The sequence below is a fragment of the Protomyctophum bolini genome (assembly GCF_963924005.1).
Source record: "Protomyctophum bolini genome assembly, chromosome: 7".
In the NCBI taxonomy this organism is placed as follows: domain Eukaryota; kingdom Metazoa; phylum Chordata; class Actinopteri; order Myctophiformes; family Myctophidae; genus Protomyctophum; species Protomyctophum bolini.
This window is the reverse complement of record NC_137868.1, coordinates 44,746,475-44,767,999: the sequence shown is the minus strand read 5'-3', so window position 1 is coordinate 44,767,999 and position 21,525 is coordinate 44,746,475. Positions and strand designations below refer to the sequence as shown.

At 42.7% G+C, this 21,525-nt stretch overlaps 1 protein-coding gene across 4 annotated transcripts in view; it reads left to right on the top strand.

Annotated features, from left to right (window-relative positions):
- Positions 1–2,158: 2,158 nt before the first annotated feature.
- The window catches only part of LOC308318481 (histone-lysine N-methyltransferase SETDB1-B-like), a 42,729-nt gene continuing 23,362 nt past the window's right edge, over positions 2,159–21,525 (top strand). For 2 of the 4 annotated variants that reach the window (XR_013964365.1, XM_080768050.1), the window contains exons 1-9: positions 2,159–2,237; positions 4,194–4,397; positions 6,001–6,164; positions 7,439–7,479; positions 10,206–10,326; positions 12,003–12,170; positions 13,149–13,404; positions 14,518–14,591; positions 15,657–15,847. Coding sequence is in view for 3 of the 4 variants with exons in the window: in XM_080768050.1 (XP_080624176.1) it covers positions 2,215–2,237; positions 4,194–4,397; positions 6,001–6,164; positions 7,439–7,479; positions 10,206–10,326; positions 12,003–12,170; positions 13,149–13,404; positions 14,518–14,591; positions 15,657–15,847 (1,242 nt within the window). In the remaining variant the exon portion in view is untranslated. The remainder of the gene's footprint in view (positions 2,238–4,193; positions 4,398–6,000; positions 6,165–7,438; positions 7,480–10,205; positions 10,327–12,002; positions 12,171–13,148; positions 13,405–14,517; positions 14,592–15,656; positions 15,848–21,525) is intronic. The other 2 variants (XM_080768051.1, XM_080768052.1) reach the window with 2 other exon arrangements.

Here is a 21,525-nt window from a genome sequence, read left to right as displayed (position 1 = left end):
ACCACTATAGTAAGTGCTCACTGCGTTCGCAATGAGACCTAGCAGATCATGTCTGTGTGTCCGTCCGTGTGTCTGTGTGTCACGCTTTTGTGCCCATATATGGAGCTGCTTTGGGGACTCCTTATATGGTTATGGCTGAGTCATGGTGACATGAGTGTGATGGCGTGGTCCAACTTGTGACCACCACATATTTATGGTGTTTTGAATAAAAAGAAAACACCTTGGAGCAGACCTGTGTGCGGACTCTCTTCTCTTCACTGTATGTACCTTAGTCCATGCAGCACCAGACAGGAACTGGATGTGCGCTAGCCACCTACCTTTTTATACTGGTCCAACTTGTGCCCATATATATGGAACTTAACTTAAACATAACTTAAATATGTACGAGCTGCGTTCGCTTCCCGCGTCTTACTGGTGGTAAGTATTTCATACAGCTTAACTTTAAAAAATCTGAACTATCCCTAATTTTTAAACACAGAACTAATAAACAAACAAACAATATTGTCATGGTTGTATTTCAGTTGTCTTAAAACAAATCCTTTAAGTATTTGTGTTGAATTGCTGGTTAAAAACAAACAGAATGTTGTAATTCTATAATTAAAACACTATTTACCATATGGTGTGGAGTCTAGCTGTCACTGTGCTATAGCCTATAAATAAAATGTACTTACTTACAAGTGGCTCACTTGTGTTCAACATAAACCTGCAAAACAAAAGAAAAACAATTCGATTTATGTTGTGTCCACTGTCCAACCAAAGCAGCTGCACTGCACTCACACCTAGAGCTATTTGTACCTAATGCCCACGTCACATCCGGTCTAACGGTTCTAACCACTGTTCTAAAACCTAATCTAAAATGCTTTCCTGGTTTAAAGTTGCCGTTTGTGTGCGTTAACTGGACCCCTGCAAAAATGCTTTATAATAAATGCTGTTTACTTAAAAACAATGAATTTCTAGGACATACTACTACATCTACTTACGTAAGAGAACACAACCAACCCGTGTGAACGGCTATCTGTGGCTTTAGGATTAAACACTTTGTGTCGTTATTGTGTTCATTTATGGAGATTTACGAGAGCCGTATTACCGTTTATGCCTACTACAAACAAAACATGGCAGGGTTGAACACACTACACATGATGGGAGCGAATGTTTTGTGTTGCATTACGGCCGTTCTCCACCAGGCTGGCCGGTTGTAAAAGATGGGCCAACGGAGCGCCTGTTAAGCCCCGCCCGGGCGTCCCTGCAGGATATAACGAACATTCAGCGTTGCCATGTCTGCTTATTGCAAGCGACATTTGGTTTGTTTTTCCTGTAAAGTCGCCCGAGTAAATATTGTCAGCTTAATTGTGTCTCCAAAGAAATATTACAAATGTGTCAATTATTTATTTATTTATTTTTCTAGAAAATTATTTGGATTGGATATACAGTTTTTGTCGCTATTTGTAGCATGTTGTTGTTTTTGTAGACCATGTGGTTCTCAAACCTTTTCATGTCAAGGACCACCCAAAACGCCTGCAGTCTCCGAGGGCCGAGGCTAAGGACCCCCAAATTGACACTCATTAATTAGACCATATTATGGTCTGTGTAAATTAAATTAAACATGCCATGGACCCCCATAAGAGAATATGTTTAATTTAATTTCAATGACCCATATTTAGGATACAGACCCATTGGGAGTCGGGACCCAATGTCTACGGTACGGACCCCCCATTTAATGGCATTTCTATCTCTGGGACCCTTGATTTATTGCAAAAGCAGTGAGCACTTACTATGACCTAGCAGATCATGTCTGTGCGTGCGTGTCCCCCCCCTTTGTGCCATGGAGCTGAGTGATTTGTTTGTGATTGATGCAACACACATTATATTATCCACATATTTGGACGTATAGCTGCTTTGGGGACTCCTTATATGGTTATGGCTGAGTCATGGTGACATGAGACTTAAAAATAAATCTTAAAAGAACCCAAATATGTACGAGCTGCGTTCGCTTCCCGCGTTTGCGCGTCTTACTGGTATTGTAAAATCAATGTCAATTTAACTCTGAGAGTCCATTTGTACACGTTACAGGCCCATAAGGGTCCAATTTGGTTCCTATCCTTTTGAGAACCACTGTAATATAGACCACCCTCTTTGCTTGTTTATCGCCAAACCTGGCAATTGAGCTTCTACACAAGCACAATGTACATGTATAGCTAGTGTTTACACACACACATGATGGAGAGCACAGAAGTAACGTGAGTCTTCCTCTTATCACTTTCTTATTATGTGTTTTGTTTGCATTTATAAATATAGATAAACGTAGAAAAAGAAAGGAAAACAACACGGGAAGCATTCATTATTAACCCGTAACCGAGCAGCAGGAAAGAGCTGTGAGGCTAGTTAGCATGTAGGCTATTGTTCGCATGTTGGCTAATATTCGTGTCAGTCTTTATAGCCATGGTTAAGGCGGAAGGTTGTTAATGTTTAAACTACACGTATTAGACAACAGAAACTATACAGTGAGGTTAGATTATTTTAGCCGCCGAGGCATGGAGGCAAGCTATAACGTTGTGAGTTTGCAGCCATGGTTTGGTTTTATTATTATTATTATTATTATTATTATTATTATTATTATTATTATTATTTCACTCATGCACATGATGTTTTCATTTTAAACGCTCTCCGTCTGTGTGGTGTGAACAAAAAAACCCCGACAGTAGCTGCATCTGTCTAAATAGATGAAACAGGTTGGTGTGTGTGTGTGTGTGTGACAGTGTGAGAGAGATATGTCTGTGTGGATGTGTTGATAGTTCTTTTGAATGGATGTCATGTCAAATGGATGTTTGTGTAAACCAAACATCCAAGGCATTTATGTATAATCAATATTGTATACTATATGAATGGATGTTTTATTTAATCTATCTATATAGTCTGGTAATCTGGAAGCTCTGGTCCATAGCTCTAATGCTTCTATGATTCTGCCCTGCAGGGCAGAATCATATGGTACGATGCGATTATTGACAAGGACTACGATTCGATTATTGCCATTATCGATTAATTGAACGACCCACCCATACAACATTCGGCAGCAGTGGCTCAGGGGTAGAGTTGCTGGTAGAATGGCCGTATGGGAAAACCATGAGCTTCCCCCATCGATCCCCAGTTAGTGTCAAAGTGTCCTTGAGCAAGACTCTGAAGTAAAATGAGACAGAAGTAGCATGTGCTTAAATTCATATTTAGAAAATGTTTCAGGTGTCAAAAATGTCTGAGATGGTGATGATATGGTCATGATGATGGTCATTGAAGGGGAACCTTCTGAAAGCTTCATGGGCTCAAAGATAATCAACTTCAAAATCTAATGTGCTAAATTGGCCTAATTGCTTCCAATGTGCAGGTTGGTGTCTTGCATGGTTTCCTCCGCCTTCGGATGAAAGTGCTTGCATGAATGCACCATTTATATAATCTATGACCTTATGATCTATAATCTTATATAACCCATTTTGGGGCGGGAAGCCCTTTTGGTGTTAGCATTATGCTATGCTTTAGCTTTTGAAAAATAGCAGTTCTACAAGCTCATAGCGCGCCACCGAGTGGCGCGCTATGAGCTTGTAGGTTAAACTGTCAGGATTTAAGACATTTTTAGATTTTTTCTTTTTTTTAATATATTTTTTATCCCACGATTTTGTAACCCATTTTTCACCCCTGTGCCAATCATCTACTGTGATCCTGGGCTCTACACACCCTCCGCCAACCTGGGGAGAGCAACATTTTTAGAATCTGATCTCAGGTCAGAATGGAAAACTGTCAGGATGTAGAAGACATTTTTAGAATCTGATCTCAGGTCAGAATGTGTTCAAGAACCACCATTCGTCTGTGCGTTAGAATCTGATTGCGAACGCAGTGAGCACTTACTATGAGACCTAGCAGATCATGTCTGTCTGTGCGTGCGTGCGTGTGTCCCCCCTTTGTGCCCATATATGGAGCTGAGTGATTTGTTTGTGATTGATGCAACACACTCCATATTTGGACGTATAGCTGCTTTGGGGACTCCTTATATGGTTATGGCTGAGTCATGGTGACATGAGACTTAAAAAAAGAATAACTTAAAAATAAATCTTAAAAGAACCCAAATATGTACGAGCTGCGTTCGCTTCCCGCGTTTGCGCGTCTTACTGGTCTCAGGTCTGTCTCTCTCTCTCTCTCTCTCTCAGGATGGAGGTGGAGGGCTGGGACTCGGACCTGGAGGAGGACCTGGGCGTGTCCCTGGACGAGCTGCGGCAGCTGATCGAGGAGGCGGTGGAGAAGAGCGAGGTGGTGCAGAAGAAGAAGAAGCAGCTGGACGACCTCCGCCACTGGGTGGAGGAGAAGGAGGAGGAGCACGCCAAGGCCGAGAAGCTGCTGGACGTCACGCAGCAGTGAGAATGAACTCCTTTTCCTTTCTTTCATTCGTTCGTGCCTCGATTCACTCGAGTTCATTCGGTCATTCGTTCATCCTATAATTCATGAATTCACTGAGTTCATTCGTTCATCCTAATTCATGAATTCACTGAGTTCATTCGGTCATTCGTTCATCCTAATTCATTAATTCACTGAGGTCATTCGTTCATCCTAATTCATTAATTCACTGAGTTCATTCGTTCATCCTAATTCATGAATTCACTGAGTTCATTCGTTCATCCTAATTCATGAATTCACTGAGTTCATTCGTTCATCCTAATTCATGAATTCACTGAGTTCATTCGTTCATCCTAATTCATGAATTCACTGAGGTCATTCGTTCATCCTATAATTCATGAATTCACTGAGGTCATTCGTTCATCCTAATTCATGAATTCACTGAGTTCATTCGGTCATCCTAATTCATGAATTCACTGAGGTCATTCGTTCATCCTATAATTCATGAATTCACTGAGTTCATTCGGTCATTCGTTCATCCTATAATTCATGAATTCACTGAGTCGTTCGTGTGGCGGCGGGGTCTCAGGGGGGGTCGAGTGGCCGGTAGAGTGGCTGGGCGGTATAACGGAGATTCCCAGTTCGATCCCGAGTTAGTGTCAAAGTGTCCTTGAGCAAGATTGCTCCCGATCATGTGCAGGTTGGTGCCTTGCATGGTTTCCTCCACCATCTGTGTGTGTGTGTGTGTGTGTGTGTGTGTGACTGTAATACACAATCTATGTAAAGCGCCTTGGATAAAGGTGCTTATATACTCAATCACTCACTCACTCACTCACTCACTCAACAAATTATCACTCATTCCACAGCCATGCATGTCAGGCTTTTGTCATCGCTCTGGTCTGTGTTACTTTTCGGCAAAATCACTTCAGAATCGATGGGCCGATGTTCACGAAATGTGAATTGTAGGGAAGACTGATTCACTCTTGCGTGGAGGAAGGGTCAAGGTCACAATTATGTAATCTGGCTGTCTGGTTGCCGCAAAACATTGGGCGAAAAGAATGGCACTTCTACATGCTTACGACGCAGTGCAATGTGATGTGTTGTCACTGTTGTGACTCTGTGAGCTCATAGATTGGTTATTTTCTGCAAATTTCTGCCCGGGGTTATTTAATCCATTACATTATAGCGCCCAGTCGATTTATAAACGCGGACCACTTTTACCGACGGACCGGATGTTGTTTTGAATGTGTGTGTAGTAGCTAACAATAATCTATCGGGACTAGCGACTGGACCGTCTAACACAGGATGTTTTTTAATAATTAGACGGGATGATTTAGAACGCAAGTTATTAACGTTTTAAGATTTTCGTTGTCGTCGACTAAACGGGGGGAAGGACATTTTTTGATGACGTCTCACTGTTGCGCAACATCGAGGATTGCACAGAACAGGCACTCCCAGGCTGTGGAGCGATGCGATCCGTTTTCACATCAATAAACGTCATCTCTTGGATCAAACTTCGTCTTGGGCGTCGGGACGTTACTAATAGAAAGGACAAAGAACTTCGTCCTGGGCCATGGAGGTGTTGACTGCAGTTTGTGTCTCCCCCCCCCACCCCCCCCGCAGGTCCATACACGAGTGTGAGAACCTGGTGAAGGCGACGTACCGACGCAGCGGCCTGGACTACATCGAGAGCTCCGACGAGGAGGGGGTGGGCTGCGCTCCGGTGTCTGACGTCATCGAGATCGATGACGAGGACGACGACGAGGACGACGACGATGTCATCTGTGGTGAGTTTTGAGTTGTGCCGGTGTGTTGGGAGGCCAGAGTAACCCCGGATCACAGTCACAGACACCCTCCTGGCTAGGCGTAGCCGTGGTCTGGATCACTTACCTGTAGACACCCTCCTGGCTAGGCATAGCCAGGGACGGATTAACCCCCACAAGGGCCCCTGGGCCGGTAATATTTACAGGGCCCCCCATAGCGAGCGTGAGCGCAACATTTTCGTGTTTTTATCATGTTTTTGACCTAAATTTAACTAAATCTTTGGCCAATGAAGGACCCCAGGAGCCCTTTTCAGGGCGTCAAACCTAGTACTTCTCGAAGGGCCCCTGGGCTACCGCCCCACTGGCCCAATGGCTAATTTGTCCCTGGGCGTAGCCTCGGTCTTCTTTTACAGAGGTCCGCAGGACCCAGTGTTCATTTCGTCGAGTAACCTTTTGGTGTTTTTTTTTAAGCATTATGTTATACTTTAGCTATTGAGAAATAGTGAAAATGTAGTGCAAATCTTTGAATATATATATTCTTTCAGATCGAGTGTTTTCAACTCAAATCTTTGCTTCTAGGGGGTCCCTGGAATAACATATTTTCAGATGGGGGTCGACGTCCTATTGCATATATTTTTTGAGGTCCTTGACATGAAAATGTTTGAGAACGACTGACATAGAAACATGACGTTTTTCAGAAGACTGTCAGGATTTAGAAGACAATTTTGTAGACTCGTCCACGGGTCTAAATGGGTTAAAACTAATCTATGGTGACTAAAACTAAGACTAAATATAATATATTGACAATTTTCAGCAAGTGTAAAATCAAATCGGTCATCACGACAGCATCAAGGCCCGCCAAAATACATTTTAGTCGACTAAAGTCTTATGATATTTAGCCGACTAAAACTAGACTTAACATAATCCCCGCTTACTTCCCTGGCAGTTGGTCATTCCCGCGAACCGTGGATTGTTGCCGTTTTCTTCTGCTCTTTGTTTTTCGGTGGTTTTGTCAGCTCTTTAACCCATTCTGACCGGGCACCCATTTTGGTGTTGGCATCATGTTATGCTTTAGCTATTGAAAAATAGCAGATCTACAAGCTCATATCGCGCCACCGAGTGGCGCGATACGAGCTTGTAGGTCTGCTATTTTTTGAAAAATCGAAGAACGACTTTTTAGAATCTGATTACAGGTCAGAATGGGTTGATCAGACCTGTGTGTGTCCCAGTGGAAACCTCGTATGAATCTGATCTCAGGTCAGCTCTTTAACGTGTCCATCCTCCTGTCTGTCTTTCAGTTGTCCCCCCTAAGGACTCTGGCCCTGTGGAAGACTCAGTGGTGAGAATGTACAGTTGACACACACACACACACACACACACACACACACGCCTGTTCACGCCTCGCCCCGGCACTCCGATGCGCCGCTGGTCTATTTCCAGGCATTGTCGCGCGGTGAAAATGTATTTCTGGTGCTCATGGGTCGGCACTTCAGACTTCCTGGACTACATGTTGTCTCAGTAAGACAGCCCTCCCCCTATCCACTAGGGCTGTCAGTTCACCTCTATAATCCAATTCGAATTTCATTGCTTAATTATTTGTAATTTTCGAAAATATTCGAATATTTACATTGTTTATTTTAGCTCATATTTAGCCTATAATAATACACGTGGCTGGCATGTCTTGTGAGTTTTGGGAAGTGCATAGTTTTGACAGGCCTGCATGCTGTGGACAGTGAAATCCTGACCATTAAACACGGGCAGAGGCAACGATAAAATCTATCATTCATTGTGAAGCCAGCAACATGTTGATGCAAACAGACGTGTACAGTAGCTGCTCGGCCTGCTCCAAATGATATTAGCATTCGTCTGTGTCTGCCCGTGTAAACGCAGCATCGAGTGTGTTATTAAGGACGACTCCTTGGCTTCTAACGATAGCTCCCATGCTAACTAGTTGCTACCCTCGTCAGAAACAATACCACAGATCGGGTGGAAGATGCTGATATCACTTTGCTTGTGCCCGTGGATGGGAAATGAGATTTAAAAGGCTATAGAAGCGTGGATGAAAGGCAAGCACAGATGTGCAATAAAGTTGCGTCGTGAGACTGTATTATGATTTTCGTTCTACCGGCGATTTCTGTCTGCGTAGTATACTAGTATCTATGTATGTGTTACAAGGGTTTGTGTGTCTGTGATTAAATGTGCTACTGCCAGTAAGCCCGCCCACCCTGTAGACTGTCTCTGATTGGCTTACCCTGAAATCTGGCCCTACTTTAGCCAATCAATGACCTCTTCTGCGACGTGACCGGCGTGCACCTTTTCACATGCAGTGGAAGCGGCTGGGGAGATTTCACAGCGGTAGATGCGTTACTCAATACATTTAGTGAGCGGATAAAATAACATAAAACAAAATAAAAATATGAAATAGAATTAATAAATTATAAAAGCTCCATTCGAATGGCAATTTTAGCTTTCGAATATATATATATTTTTTAATATTCGAATTTCTTTCATATTATGAAATTCGTTCTGACAGCCCTACTATCCACAAGCAGGAGCAGTGCACCAAAGCATTATGGGAATTGCAGTGCAGGAAGGAAGTGAGCCCCAGTGTCCATGACATCAGAGACACTGGGCTCACTGCTAACATCTAAAATATCTAAAAGCACATATTACACACATAAGGACCCCCAGGAAAGTGTTCTAAATCTCCTAAACGTATTTAACATATATCTTCTTTTTGCAAAAAGTGTCCTTTTAACACCCTTGTCGCCAAGGCCAAATTACCCTTTTGATAGTCAAACCCCCCGTGCCGCGGGTAATCGTTTTATATTAAAATCCACCGGCAGGCTTGATGTTGATATAAGCATGGCGCAGAGGTATCATTAGACCACTAGATGGCGCAGCTCTCAAAGTGTCAAGCTAACTCACGCATAGAAATGCACTCAAGATTAGGGAAATTTAGCTCCGGCTTGCTGACAATCTTTAATCATAAGGCCACACCCATTCTCATTAATCAGCATAATATATGAACAACTGATCGATTTACTATACTAGCCCTTACCCGTTGTGAGATATTTGCCCCCCTCTTGTGGCCGTGGGGGGGTACTGTGCCCGGTGTGTTTTTAATTCACTGATAAATGTTGCATCCTTTGGTATTCTTCTCCTGATAAACTACACGGTTTGCACACATCTCACCATGCACAACGGCGACAGGGAGCCTGTCCACACATGGACCGCTACTTTGCATTCATATTCATGTGATATTGACAGTACAATACCCATTTTTGCATTTTTTAATCCACTAATAAATTCATTATAAATCATTAATGTGTAAAATTGGAAAAAGGGCTCCATTAAGACCTCCATATAATTATGGTCCATGCCTGTGTGAAAAGTGGGAGTGATTGGGCCAGCCAATGTTGAGATAAAGCGCTGTCAGGGACATTCATTCAGACATAGGGACATTCATTCAGACATTCAGACATTCGCTGAATTTTAGTATGATATATATCGACATACGATATACTAAATCCTGACAATTTTCAGAAATACCTATGTTTCTGTATCAGTGGTGCTCAATATTTCATGTCAAGGACCCCTAGAATTATATGTATTTGGCCGCCGACCCCCATCTGAAAATATGTTGTTCCAGGGACCCCCCCCAGAAGCAAAAAATGTGAGTTAAAAACGTTTGCTCTGAAAGAATATATTCAAACATTTGGGCCACATTTTCACGATTTTTCTACATTTAGTCAATAAATGAAAAGTATTCAAAAGACTAAAGAAAACTAAAATCAAATGTTGCTGCCAAAAACAACACTGGCACGCGTGTTCCTTCTCCGCTCTGTTGTCGTGATCGCCACTATTGTTCAACACTATGACAAGCGATTACACCGTTTTTAAAGCAGATTTTCATGACGGAGCAGTGGCTCTTCAAAGGTTAGCGAAAACGAGGCGTGGAGATCTGGAACACGATTGTTTAATCACACAGCATTAAAACGGTTGATATATAGGATTACATTAACGCCAACTGTGTTGTTTGTTTATTTCTGTATGTGTGATCAGTTTAAGGAGGCGTCTTCAGCTCTTCAGAAGACGTCAGAGCAGGTCCAGAAGTTGGTCCAGATGTCCAACATGTGTCCTCCTGCTTCCATGATGATCAGATCGGCCACACACCCAAACGCAGGTTAGCACGCACGCACGCACGCACTCGCATACACATAAACATACACATACAGTCATACACATACACATACACATAACACCTACACATTAAGACTCTGAAAATGTCTTCTCAATATTTCTTTCTGAAAAAAGTAATGTAAAATCAGTCGTGCTCAAACCTTTTCATGTCAAAGACATTATATGCATTTGGCCGCAGACCTGCATATCAACAGATTCTTCTTTTTTTTACCAAGGACCCCCAGAAGCAAAGATTTGAATTACAAATATTTGCTTTAAAAATATATATATTCTAAGAGTTGTATGGTAATGGTACATTTATATAGCGCCTTTTTATCCAAGGCGATTTTTGCATGGATCGTGCATAACATTCACACGATGGTGGAGGCACCAACCTGTACATCGGGAGGGCTTCAGAGTCTGCTTTTTTTGAATAGCCAACCACGCACACATTTTATTTAAATATATATATATCTAAAATCGAAAATGACACGGATGCTTTCGCGTTTTTAAATTTTAATGGGTTAAAAGTAAAACGGGGGTGGGCAACTTTGACGATGGAGAGGGCCACGTTGCGTATTACTGTCGTAGCGAAATTAGCCGATCTGCGGCGCGTTTTGAGCTTGTAGATCGGCTAATTTAGCTATATTTGAATTGAAATCCTGAATTGTTTTGCTATTTTTAATTGGAATCCTGAAAAGTACCATTTCTATTTCATTCCATATGCTTTGCAGATGCCTTTTTAATTATAGTTATGTTAACTTTATTCATGAACTATACATTGGACATAAAAAAGACGATAACATTTTTAATCATTAAGCTACTAATTATGAAATAAACATATGCGCTGTGAGCCAACGTGAGCCATGATGTCATAGGTTTTGCGGATTCACAGTTTTGCCTGTTTACACGGAGAAGGGATAAAACGGCGTTCTCAAAGATTTCCACTCTGGGGAGGTGGTTTCACCTCCTGATAACACCATTCTCGTCTAAAGAAACACCAGCAACCCCCCCCCCCCCTGAGATTTTATTTTTAACTACATTGCAAAAGAAGTATAGCATTACTTTTGACAGTGCAGAAACATAATTGCCTTCCTTGATGAGCATCAACGACCATCATCATCACCTGGGCACAGTCACAGACACACACACACAGCTCCCCTTCTACAGTGCTCTACTACTGAAAGTCACTATCATTTCTCTCTAAAAGCACTTGAATATGATGGAATATGACTAAAGCTCACATTTCACATCACACACTAGCCCCCCCTTTCAATGAATTTATTCATATCGTCGGGATTAAAGGTAGAGTAAGTGATTTCACTTAATTCAAATATCACTTATTTTTTTGTTTTGTTGTGATAATCCTCTCTACTATAGAGTGTGCTGAGCATATAAGGAGTTCCTCCCTGTACCCAGTTAACCCCTGGGGGTCAAAAAACCTTAGGTTTCGTTTTTGACTCTCTATCCTGATTGGACGAAGGCTTAGGTCCCACAGCCAAAAAACGAAACCTAAGGTTTTTTGAGTGAAATCACTTACTCTACCTTTAATATCGATATATATATATATATATATCTATATACGATTTATCATCACATGCCTACCTATGACTTAAAAACAAAATCAAAATCTCGCTGCCAAAAACACCACTGGTGTGTGTGTGTGTGTGTGTCTCGCAGGGCTCTCCTCCGGCCCGGCGGTGTTTCAGACCCAGCCCACGGTGCCCTCCCCCCTGCAGCCCACCAGCGCCCCCAGGGAGGACGAGATGACGGTGAACATGACCATCCTGGGCAAAAAGCGGACCAAGACGTGGCACAGAGGAACGGTGGTCTCCATTCACCCTCACGGTACGCAGAAGCAAAGATCGGAAGGGGGGGCCACCACCGGTCCCCCCCCCCTCCCCCCCAAGCCTTTTCAGCCCCGAGACAACCCAAAAGATAACATTTTGGTTTCGGCAAACTTCTTAAAAAAAATCTTTATGAATTAAAGGGACACTTCACCCTTTTTGCAAAAAGATATATATATGTTAATGACGTTTAGAAGCTTTAGAACACTTTCCTGGGGGTCTTTATGTGTGTAATATGTGGTTTTAGATATTTTAGATTGTAGCAGTGAGCCTGTTGTCTCTGATGTCATGGACACTGGGCTCACTTCCTTCCTGGACTACATGTTGTCTCAGTAAGACAGCTCTCCCCCCTATCCACAAGGAGGAGCGCAGTGCACCAAAGAATTATGGGAATTGTAGTCCAGGAAGGTAAAGAGACCAATGTCCATGACATCAGAGACAACAGGCTCACTGCTACGATCTAAAATATCTAAAACCACATATTACACACATAAATACCCCCAGGAAAGTGATCTAAAGCTTCTAAACGTCATACATATAACATATATAAAAAGGGTGAAGTGTCCCTTTAAAGACCTGAGGCCGATTTTTTTTTAAAGAAATGTCTTGCTCAAACTTTTTCACGTCAAGCACCCCTAAATTTGTATTGTATATTTGGCATATTTATATATACAGTACATATTCTCAAAATCTGCACACATTTTCAAGATTTAAAAAAACAAGAACAAAATGGCAGATCTACAAGCTCACAGCGCTGCTAAGAAGTGACACGTGCGAACAAGTGACACACTGTGAGCTCGTAGATATTCGTCTATTTTTAGCGCCATGGCAAAAAAAAAAAATCATATCCGGGGCTTAAATGGTTACTCAAAATGATTCATGTTTTTTGTTGTTCAAGGTACCTTAAATTTGCCGTTGTTGTTGTTGTTGTTGGAACGAGTCACGCAACAAAATCCCCCTTATTGCCTCTTCTGTATAGGAGGGGGGATCTTTAAGTACAAGGTCCAATTCCACTTGCCTGTCCTTCCAGGCGGCGGCATCGACAAGTACAAGGTGAAGTTCGACAACAAGGGGAAGAGCCTGCTGTCGGGCAACCACGTGGCGTACGACTACCACCCCACCCTGGAGAGCCTGTACGTGGGCGCCCGGGTGGTGGCCAAGTACAAGGACGGGGTGCAGGTGTGGCTCTATGCCGGCATAGTGGCCGAGATACCCAACAACAAGAACCGCATGAGGTGAGAGGAAGGAGGAGTCGAGCTGTGTACGGCTGTTGACGCTGTCGACCTCACACAGCTAGGAGGTTCCTGTGGTTCGATTCCCCGCCCGGGGGGGGGGGGGGGGGGGGCGTTCTCTCCTCCTTGCGTCATCAGCAGTGTTGTTGTTTTCGTCGACTAAAACTTAAGACGAAAAATGTTTTGTCGACTACCTTTTTTCCACTGACGAAAACGAATGGCAACTAAATGAAAATGAAGCTACGATGACTACAACTAAGACTAAATATGCCGACAATTTCGTCGACGAATAAAAACTAGACTAAAATGTTTAGGAAGGAACTAGTGGACAAGAGTTCCAGTATAAGTCATTTTACACTTTGGTTGAAAATAGCCGATCTACAAGCCTGCAGCGCGAAGCGTTGTGAGCTTGTAGATCGGCTATTTTCAGCAAGTGTAAAAAACACTAATTACGACGGCATCAAGGCCCGCAAAATACATTTTAGTCGACTAAATCAACTGTAGATTTAGCCGACTATCTTCTATGACGTTATGACGTTTAGTCGACTAAAACTACCGGTAGATTAACACTAAGACATTCCAGGTGACTAAAATATGACAAAAACTAAAGTTTCAGTCCAAAGACTGACTAAACCAAAATAGAAATTTGCTGCCAAAAACAACACTGGTCATCAGTGCCCATACCTTTTTTTTTTTTTAAGGCGGGGTTGGCGAAAGGGGCATTTCTGTTGTGTGGAGTTTGCATGTTCTCCCCGTGTCCCAGAGGGTACGTAAAAAAACATGCAGTAATCCTGGTCTCTAAACTGCCTGGCCAGCACTGGGGCGCCTGATGGAAGGGGAAAAGGAACTGGTTGGGATAACGTTTCCCTTCTTATACGCGCTACGTCCAACCGGGGAAACGCTCCCCTCTGTCGGGTGAAAAGAAGCGGCTTTGGACGCTCATTCATTGAAGGAAGCATGAGGTTGGCGGAGGGAGTGTTAGAGCCCAGGATTACAAGTTCTGTTTCTTGATATTACTTTAACGTATACAATATACCATTATATAAACATGTATATACTGTATATATATATATATGAAGCGCAACTGAATTCACAGACTCAACGTGTGTGTTTCAGGTTCCTGATCTTCTTTGACGATGGTTATGCATCCTACGTGACTCTCCCCGAACTCTACCCAGTCTGCAAACCATGTAAGTGTGCACGGTGCACGCGCACACACACACATACACGCGCACACACGCAAAGCCAATGTTTTTCGACCATGCACTCCTTTCTCCATGACACGCTCCAGGCACTTCTACGCGCCGAAGGTTCAAATGTCACGTTGCTCGCCGACGTTGCCAGACAGCCGATCGGATCGAGCAAAAAAGGAGGCCACCACCGTAGCCTATATATACGTTTATAACACATTCTTCCTGTTTTTGATCACGTCTGATGGCCCCGGGGCGTTGAGCGTCTCATCGGAGAGGTCGTTGTCCAGGAGTTGATCGAGCGATTAAAAAAATATTGATTAAATTCCATGTCAATCTGAACAACGGAAAGAGGAGTTGGGGGCGGGAACCCCTTTTGGTGTTTTAAACATTGTTATAATTTAGCTATTGAAAAATAGCAGATCTACAAGCTCATATAGCTTGTAGGTCTGCTGTTTTTGAAAAATCGTGAAAATATTTATTTCAGAAAACTGGAGGATTTTAGAAGATTTTTCTTTTTAATTTCGAGGTCAGGCCTAAATGGCTTAATCTATTGGGGGAAAATAAACCTTATCTCTGAATGTTTTCTCTGTCTCCCCATACCATCTGCCCCCCCCCCCCTCTCTCTCTCTCTCTCTCTCTCTCTGCCTCCCACTCTCTGCCTCTCCATCTCCCTCTGCCTCCATCCTCTCTCTCTCTCTCTCTCTCTCTCTCTCTCCCTCCTCCATCTCTCTCTGTCTCTCTCGCTCTGCCTCCCACTCTCTGCCTCTCCATCTCCCTCTGCCTCCATCCTCTCTCTCTCTCTCTCTCTCTCTCTCTCTCTCTCTGTCCTCTCTTCTCTCTCTCTCTCCCTCCATCTCTCTCTCTGCCTCCCACTCTCTGCCTCTTCATCTCCCTCTGCCTCCATCCTCTCTCTCTCTCTCTCTCTCTCTCTCTCTCTGTCTCTCTCTGCCTCTCCATCTCCCTCTGCCTCCATCCCCTCTCTCTCTCTCTCTCTCTCTCTCTCTCTCTCTCTCTGTCCCCCCCCCCTCCCTCCGTCTGTGTGTGTGTGTGTCTCCCCCCCAGTGAAGAAGACGTGGGAGGACATCGAGGACGCCCCGTGCAGGGACTTCATCCAGGAGTACATCACGGCGTACCCCAGCCGCCCCATGGTGCTGCTCAAAGTGGGCCAGATCATCAAGACGGAGTGGGAGGGCACCTGGTGGCGGAGCAAGGTGGAGGAGGTGGACGGCAGCCTGGTCAAGATCCTATTCCTGGTACGGGGTAGGCCCTGGCCTGGCCGGGTTTTTCTTTTCTCCCTCCACTACATGGATTTATAACCACTTTTTGGGGCTTACTTACTTACTTACACTTATAGCTCAACTTTGGGCATATAGGCCATGATCAAGAGCTCTCTCTTGTCAGGTGTAAAGGAGCAACTTGGACACTCAGGCATGAAGGGAGCATGAGTTAAGTCCGTTGCTCTCCCCAGGTTGGCGGAGGGTGTGTAGAGCCCAGGATCACAGTAGATGATTGGCACAGGGGTGAAAAATGGGTTACAAAATCGTGGGATAAAAAATATATTACAAAAAAAAGAGCTCTCCAGACATCACGGTCCTCCTGGGCCATCTTCTCCATTTTTCTTTTGTCGCGGGAACCCCTTTTTTGGTGTTCATATATAAGCATTATGTTATGCTTTAGCTATTGAAAAAAGAGCAGATCTACAAGCTCGTAGTGCCACGCTACGCTACGAGCTTGTAGGTCTGCTACTTTTTTGAAAAAATCGTGAAAGTGTGCCGCAAATCTTTGAATATATATTCTTTTGAAGCGAACGTTTTTAACTCAAATCTTTGAATATATATATATATATATATATATTCTTTCAAAGCGAACGTTTTTAACTCAAATCTTTGAATATATATATATATATTCTTTCAAAGCGAACGTTTTTAACTCAAATCTTTGAATATATATATATATATTCTTTCAAAGCGAACGTTTTTAACTCAAATCTTTGAATATATATATATATATTCTTTCAAAGCGAACGTTTTTAACTCAAATCTTTGCTTCTGGGGGGGGGAGGGGGGGACAAGATATTTTCAGAATGTGGTGGGCGGCCAAATACATACATTTTGGGGGGTCCTTGACTTGAAATAGTTTGAGGAACGACTGACATAGAAACATGGATTTTTCGGGGGGAAAAAAAGGGTGAAGCGGTCATTACTTATTTTAAGATGAAACGGAATTTAAAGCGATAAAACTAGCAATAGAATACACGTTTTTGAGCATCTTCCTGAAACATGACAGGTCTCAGAAATGTCATGTTTTCTTCAGCTGGTCGGCCCTAAAAACATCATTACATTCTCAGTCTTGAGATTATTTTTCTTGCTTAACCCATTTAGGCCGGGAACCCCTTTTGGTGTTAGCATCATGTTATGCTTTAGCTATTGAAAAAATAGCAGATCTACAAGCTCATAGCGCGCCACCGAGTGGCGCGCTACGAGCTTGTAGGTCTGCTATTTTTGAAAAATCGAAGAGTGACTGACATTTTTAGAATCTGATCTCAGGTCAGAATGGGTTAATCAGACCCAGTGTGTGTCCAGTGGAAACCTCGTATGAATCTGATCTCGGGTCAGAATGGGTTAATTCTTTGCAACTAAAAACCAGTGGTGGAAAGTAACCAAGTATTATAGGGATGTGTTAAAAGTGTCCAAAAATGAAAATCGATTAGTACTATAAATCCATATTAACAACAATAAATCGATTTAATCAATTATTCCAATTTGCAATCTGTATGATGATAAATGCCCAGGGTGAGCCAGAAAATGGCATCCAGGAGAATGAGACACTGCCAAAGACATCCAGGAGCTTCCAACCAGCAAGTTAGTATTGTGGGAACCAACACATGGGCACCGGTCGCGAGGACGTCCCACATTAATGTAGCAACTTTTGGCTAGTTTGGCTAACGGCCGACGTAATCTACCTAAAACCGTCCGAAATCCTCGCACGCTCTCGCACGCAAGGCACGCGTGCGCAGTCTTTATGTGCTATAGCTGCATAATATGCGATATTCAGGGGGCTTGACTAGAGCTTAATTTGACTTGGATTATATTAAAATAAACGATGATCACATATCATCGGGGACAGATCACTGTGTGACACAGTGCAGAAAGCTATAGCCGGATGTCGTGATCCGTTTTAACCGGAAATGGCATCGCCAGATTCGCTCTTTTCGGTAAAAATCGGCATAACGGTGAAGTCACCGCCACCATCAAGGACTACTGTGTCTAATACTATAGTCTTGACTTTAGCTATTGAAAAATAGCAGATCTACAAGCTCATAGCGCGCCACCGAGTGGCGCGCTACGAGCTTGTAGGTCTGCTATTTTTGAAAAATCGAAGAACGACGTGACATTTTTTTAGAATCTGATCTCGGGTCAGAATGGGTTAATCAGACCAGTGTGTGTCACCAGTATGAAACCTTGTATGAATCTGATCTCTGGTCAGATTGGGTTCCCCCCAACGCACCAACGTCATGTCCAACAGGGGTTGTACATGGTGTACAGTACATCAATCTACCTCATGTTACCACACGAGGAGATAATATGATCCTCTGTCTGGTGTCTGGGCTGGGGAACCACTGCTTCCGAAGCTTGCTTACTTACAGTAGTGTCAAATAACTAAGTGCATGTACACAAGTACTGCACTTAAGCCATTTTGGGTGGGAACCCCTTTTGGTGTTGGCATTATGTTATGCTTTAGCTATTGAAAAATAGCAGATCTACAAGCTCATAGTGTGCCACTGAGTGGCGCGCTACGAGCTTGTAGGTCTGCTATTTTTTGAAAAATCGAAGAACCACTGACACAGAAACATAGCTTTTTTCAGAGAACTGTCAGGATTTAGAAGATTTATTATAGTATTTTCAATACTTTTACTTCTATAATATTGTACTTCCAAGTTAGAATAATTTTGAAAACCTTTAGTACTAGTTACTTTGTTGTTATATGTTTGATTATTAATACTAAACTACCATACTATTCATTTGAAGCTTTATTGTAGATCTGCTATTTCAAAAGATTTGTATCCATTTGAAAACTTGTGAAGCGAGACATTGTTGCATAATGAGTACTTTCTTCTACTTCTACTTTCTAATTCTTCTTGTGTTTATTAGACATGTAACGATTCACTCACGATACGATTTGTATCACGATGTGAGGTTCACGATATGATTTTTCACGATATTAAAAAAGATATATATTTAAAAGAAAATTTACATTTTATTTTATATAATTTATCTTCCCCCCCTGAGATTCTTTATTTAACTACATTCGCAGACACGCACAGCTCCCCTCTACAGTGCTCTACTGCTGAAAGTGACTATCATTTCTCTCCAAAAGAGAGAACACACTAGCCCCCCTCGATTTTTTTTTATTTCAATGAATCGATTCATATCGTCAGGATTAATATTGATATATATCGATATACGATATATCGTTACATGCCTAGTGTTTATTGTCATGATTTGTCACGACAAGAGTTGGCTTTGTCCGCGGCGTAAACGTCTTTAAAGAAATACTTTCTGAAAAGTCTGAGGAAAATGGACAGGGATTTATTTTCCGGGTCTCTCAAGGGGGCGGGACTGCAATGCTCTATAGAGCGTCGCAGTCCCTCCCCCTTTCAGAACAACGAGTGGCCCAGGAAATGATTCTCCATTCATTTTCTCCACAGGCTTTTCCTAAAGTATTTATTTAAAGACTGTTACGCCGCGGACAAAGCCAACTCGGATCGTGACAAATCATGACAATGAACACAATGTTTTGGGCCAATCAAATAATTTATAAGAAGAAAAACCACAAAAAAAGTGTTGTAACCTGCCGTTTTTTTTCCTACTTTCTAATTATTTGTTTGGCCCAAAACATTGTGTTTATTGTCATGATTCGTCACGATCCGAGTTGGCTTTGTTCGCGGCGTAAACGTCTTTAAAGGTATTATGACATTATTTTTAACATAATTTTAACAACATTAAAAGTCTTGGCTATGGTCCTTCAAACGTGTCTAAAAAGTTTGAACTTTTTTTGAACACTCCAGTATTTCTTGCCAGGAGTTTTTGTGTGTATGTAATATGCATCCTGAGAAGGCATAGAAAAATACATTATTTTAGCCTGTAGATGTCGGTAATTCCCCCTTTCCTGTCAATCACTACCCAGCTCCGCCCCCCCCCCCACCCCTCAAGCCCTCCATACCTCTCCGCCCCCCTCAGAGAAAGGGACTGTTCTTTTTTTTTTCCTTTACAAGTTCACAGCATCTCAGCCATAGCAACGCTGCCAGTGCCAACGCACGCAACTTCTTCTCCTTTTATAACTATTTGTTTATAGTTTATATAAAATGTTATTTATAATAAGACTATCACTGCATGTATGTACTGAGGGGATGGACAACAACATGTATTCTCTGCTGCAAAAGGAGAGGAGACTGGAGCAACACGGACATTTAGAGCCTTTTATTAAGGTGCTGAGTATACAAAACGACTAACGTTTCGACCTTGCGGTCTTCATCAGAGTCCACTCTGATGAAGACCGTCCGCAAGGTCGAAACGTAAAAGGCTCTAAATGTCCGTGTTGCTCCAGTCTCCTCTCCTTTTGCAACTTTGATGTCCCTGCACCTGTGAAGCACCGGATCAGCCGTTTTAGGCTTGAGGCGCGTTGGTAGACTCCCTTTGTAACATGTATTCTCTATTCAACGTCATCGTACGAGCAACAGTTGGTAAACAAATAAGGCACGTTTGGAAATACCGCACCGGAGCGCACTCGCCTATTAGTTTGCATTGCACAGTGCCAGTGGGCTTAGTGCGCTATTTCCGAACGCGCCTATGAAACTCCTGCAATATCTCACCCCACGACCACGTCGACATAAACTTGTGTAATGTCATCGTCATCGATATCATACTCAATGACTATAGCCTATCATTATTCGCCATACTTTTAACGTGGATTATATCACACGAGCGTTGGCTGCGCGTTGCTATTCCACTGTATTGCATTACAAGAACAATAATGAGCACATGCAATCTACAACAGCTGGTGCACGCCACGAATCAAAGATTAATAATAGTCAAACACACAGCTAATGCGGGTAGTGGCAGTGATTGACTATAAATTAAAAGTAGGCTACCATGAAGCATTTCGGAGTGCTGCAGGCGATTGATTTTTTATTGTGAGTCCACTCAAATAGTACTGCACAACAATTTAACACAAATCATTGCAGTATAAATACTTATATTTGGGATTGGGACACGAATGCTTGGTATTGCTCCTGGGTTCATAAAAAGTTTGGTTGCAAATCCACTCTGAACTTGTCCGAGATTTGAAAAACTTTCTGGGGTGAAATGATGTGCGCACACCAAGAGTCCCTTCTTTGACAACTTGGTTGGAACGTTACCGTCAAAAATAAAATGCATCCACCTAGAGCATGAATCTTCATCTAGGCCAGTTGGTGGAAAGTGCAAGGACTTGTGTTGATTGACACAGCCGACAACGGAGCAGATTGCTTTTTCTCTAGAAGCCATTATTATTATTATTATACTGAAACAAAGTCGCGGACAGAATGAGGAAGAAGAGAGGAGAGCAGGTGGAGGAGAGGGGCGGGGATGAGGAGGAGGGGGGCGGGTAGTAGAATTGGTAGACAGGGAGCAGAGGAGAGGGGGCGGGGTTTAGCGTTACATTACGTAGGCCTCCGCCGTCCAAGCCACGAGTCATATTTGCATAATTATTCACAAAAGTCCAGACAGCGGAGAATACACTGAATGTTCAAATTTGGTTTTTTTTTGGTGAAATTGATGTCAAGAAAAGCCAAAGAACACAAGATATCTACAAAAATGTGTTTTAAATGTCACAATCCCTTTAAAGAAATACTTTCTGAAAAGTCTGAGGAAAATGAACGGGGATTTATTTT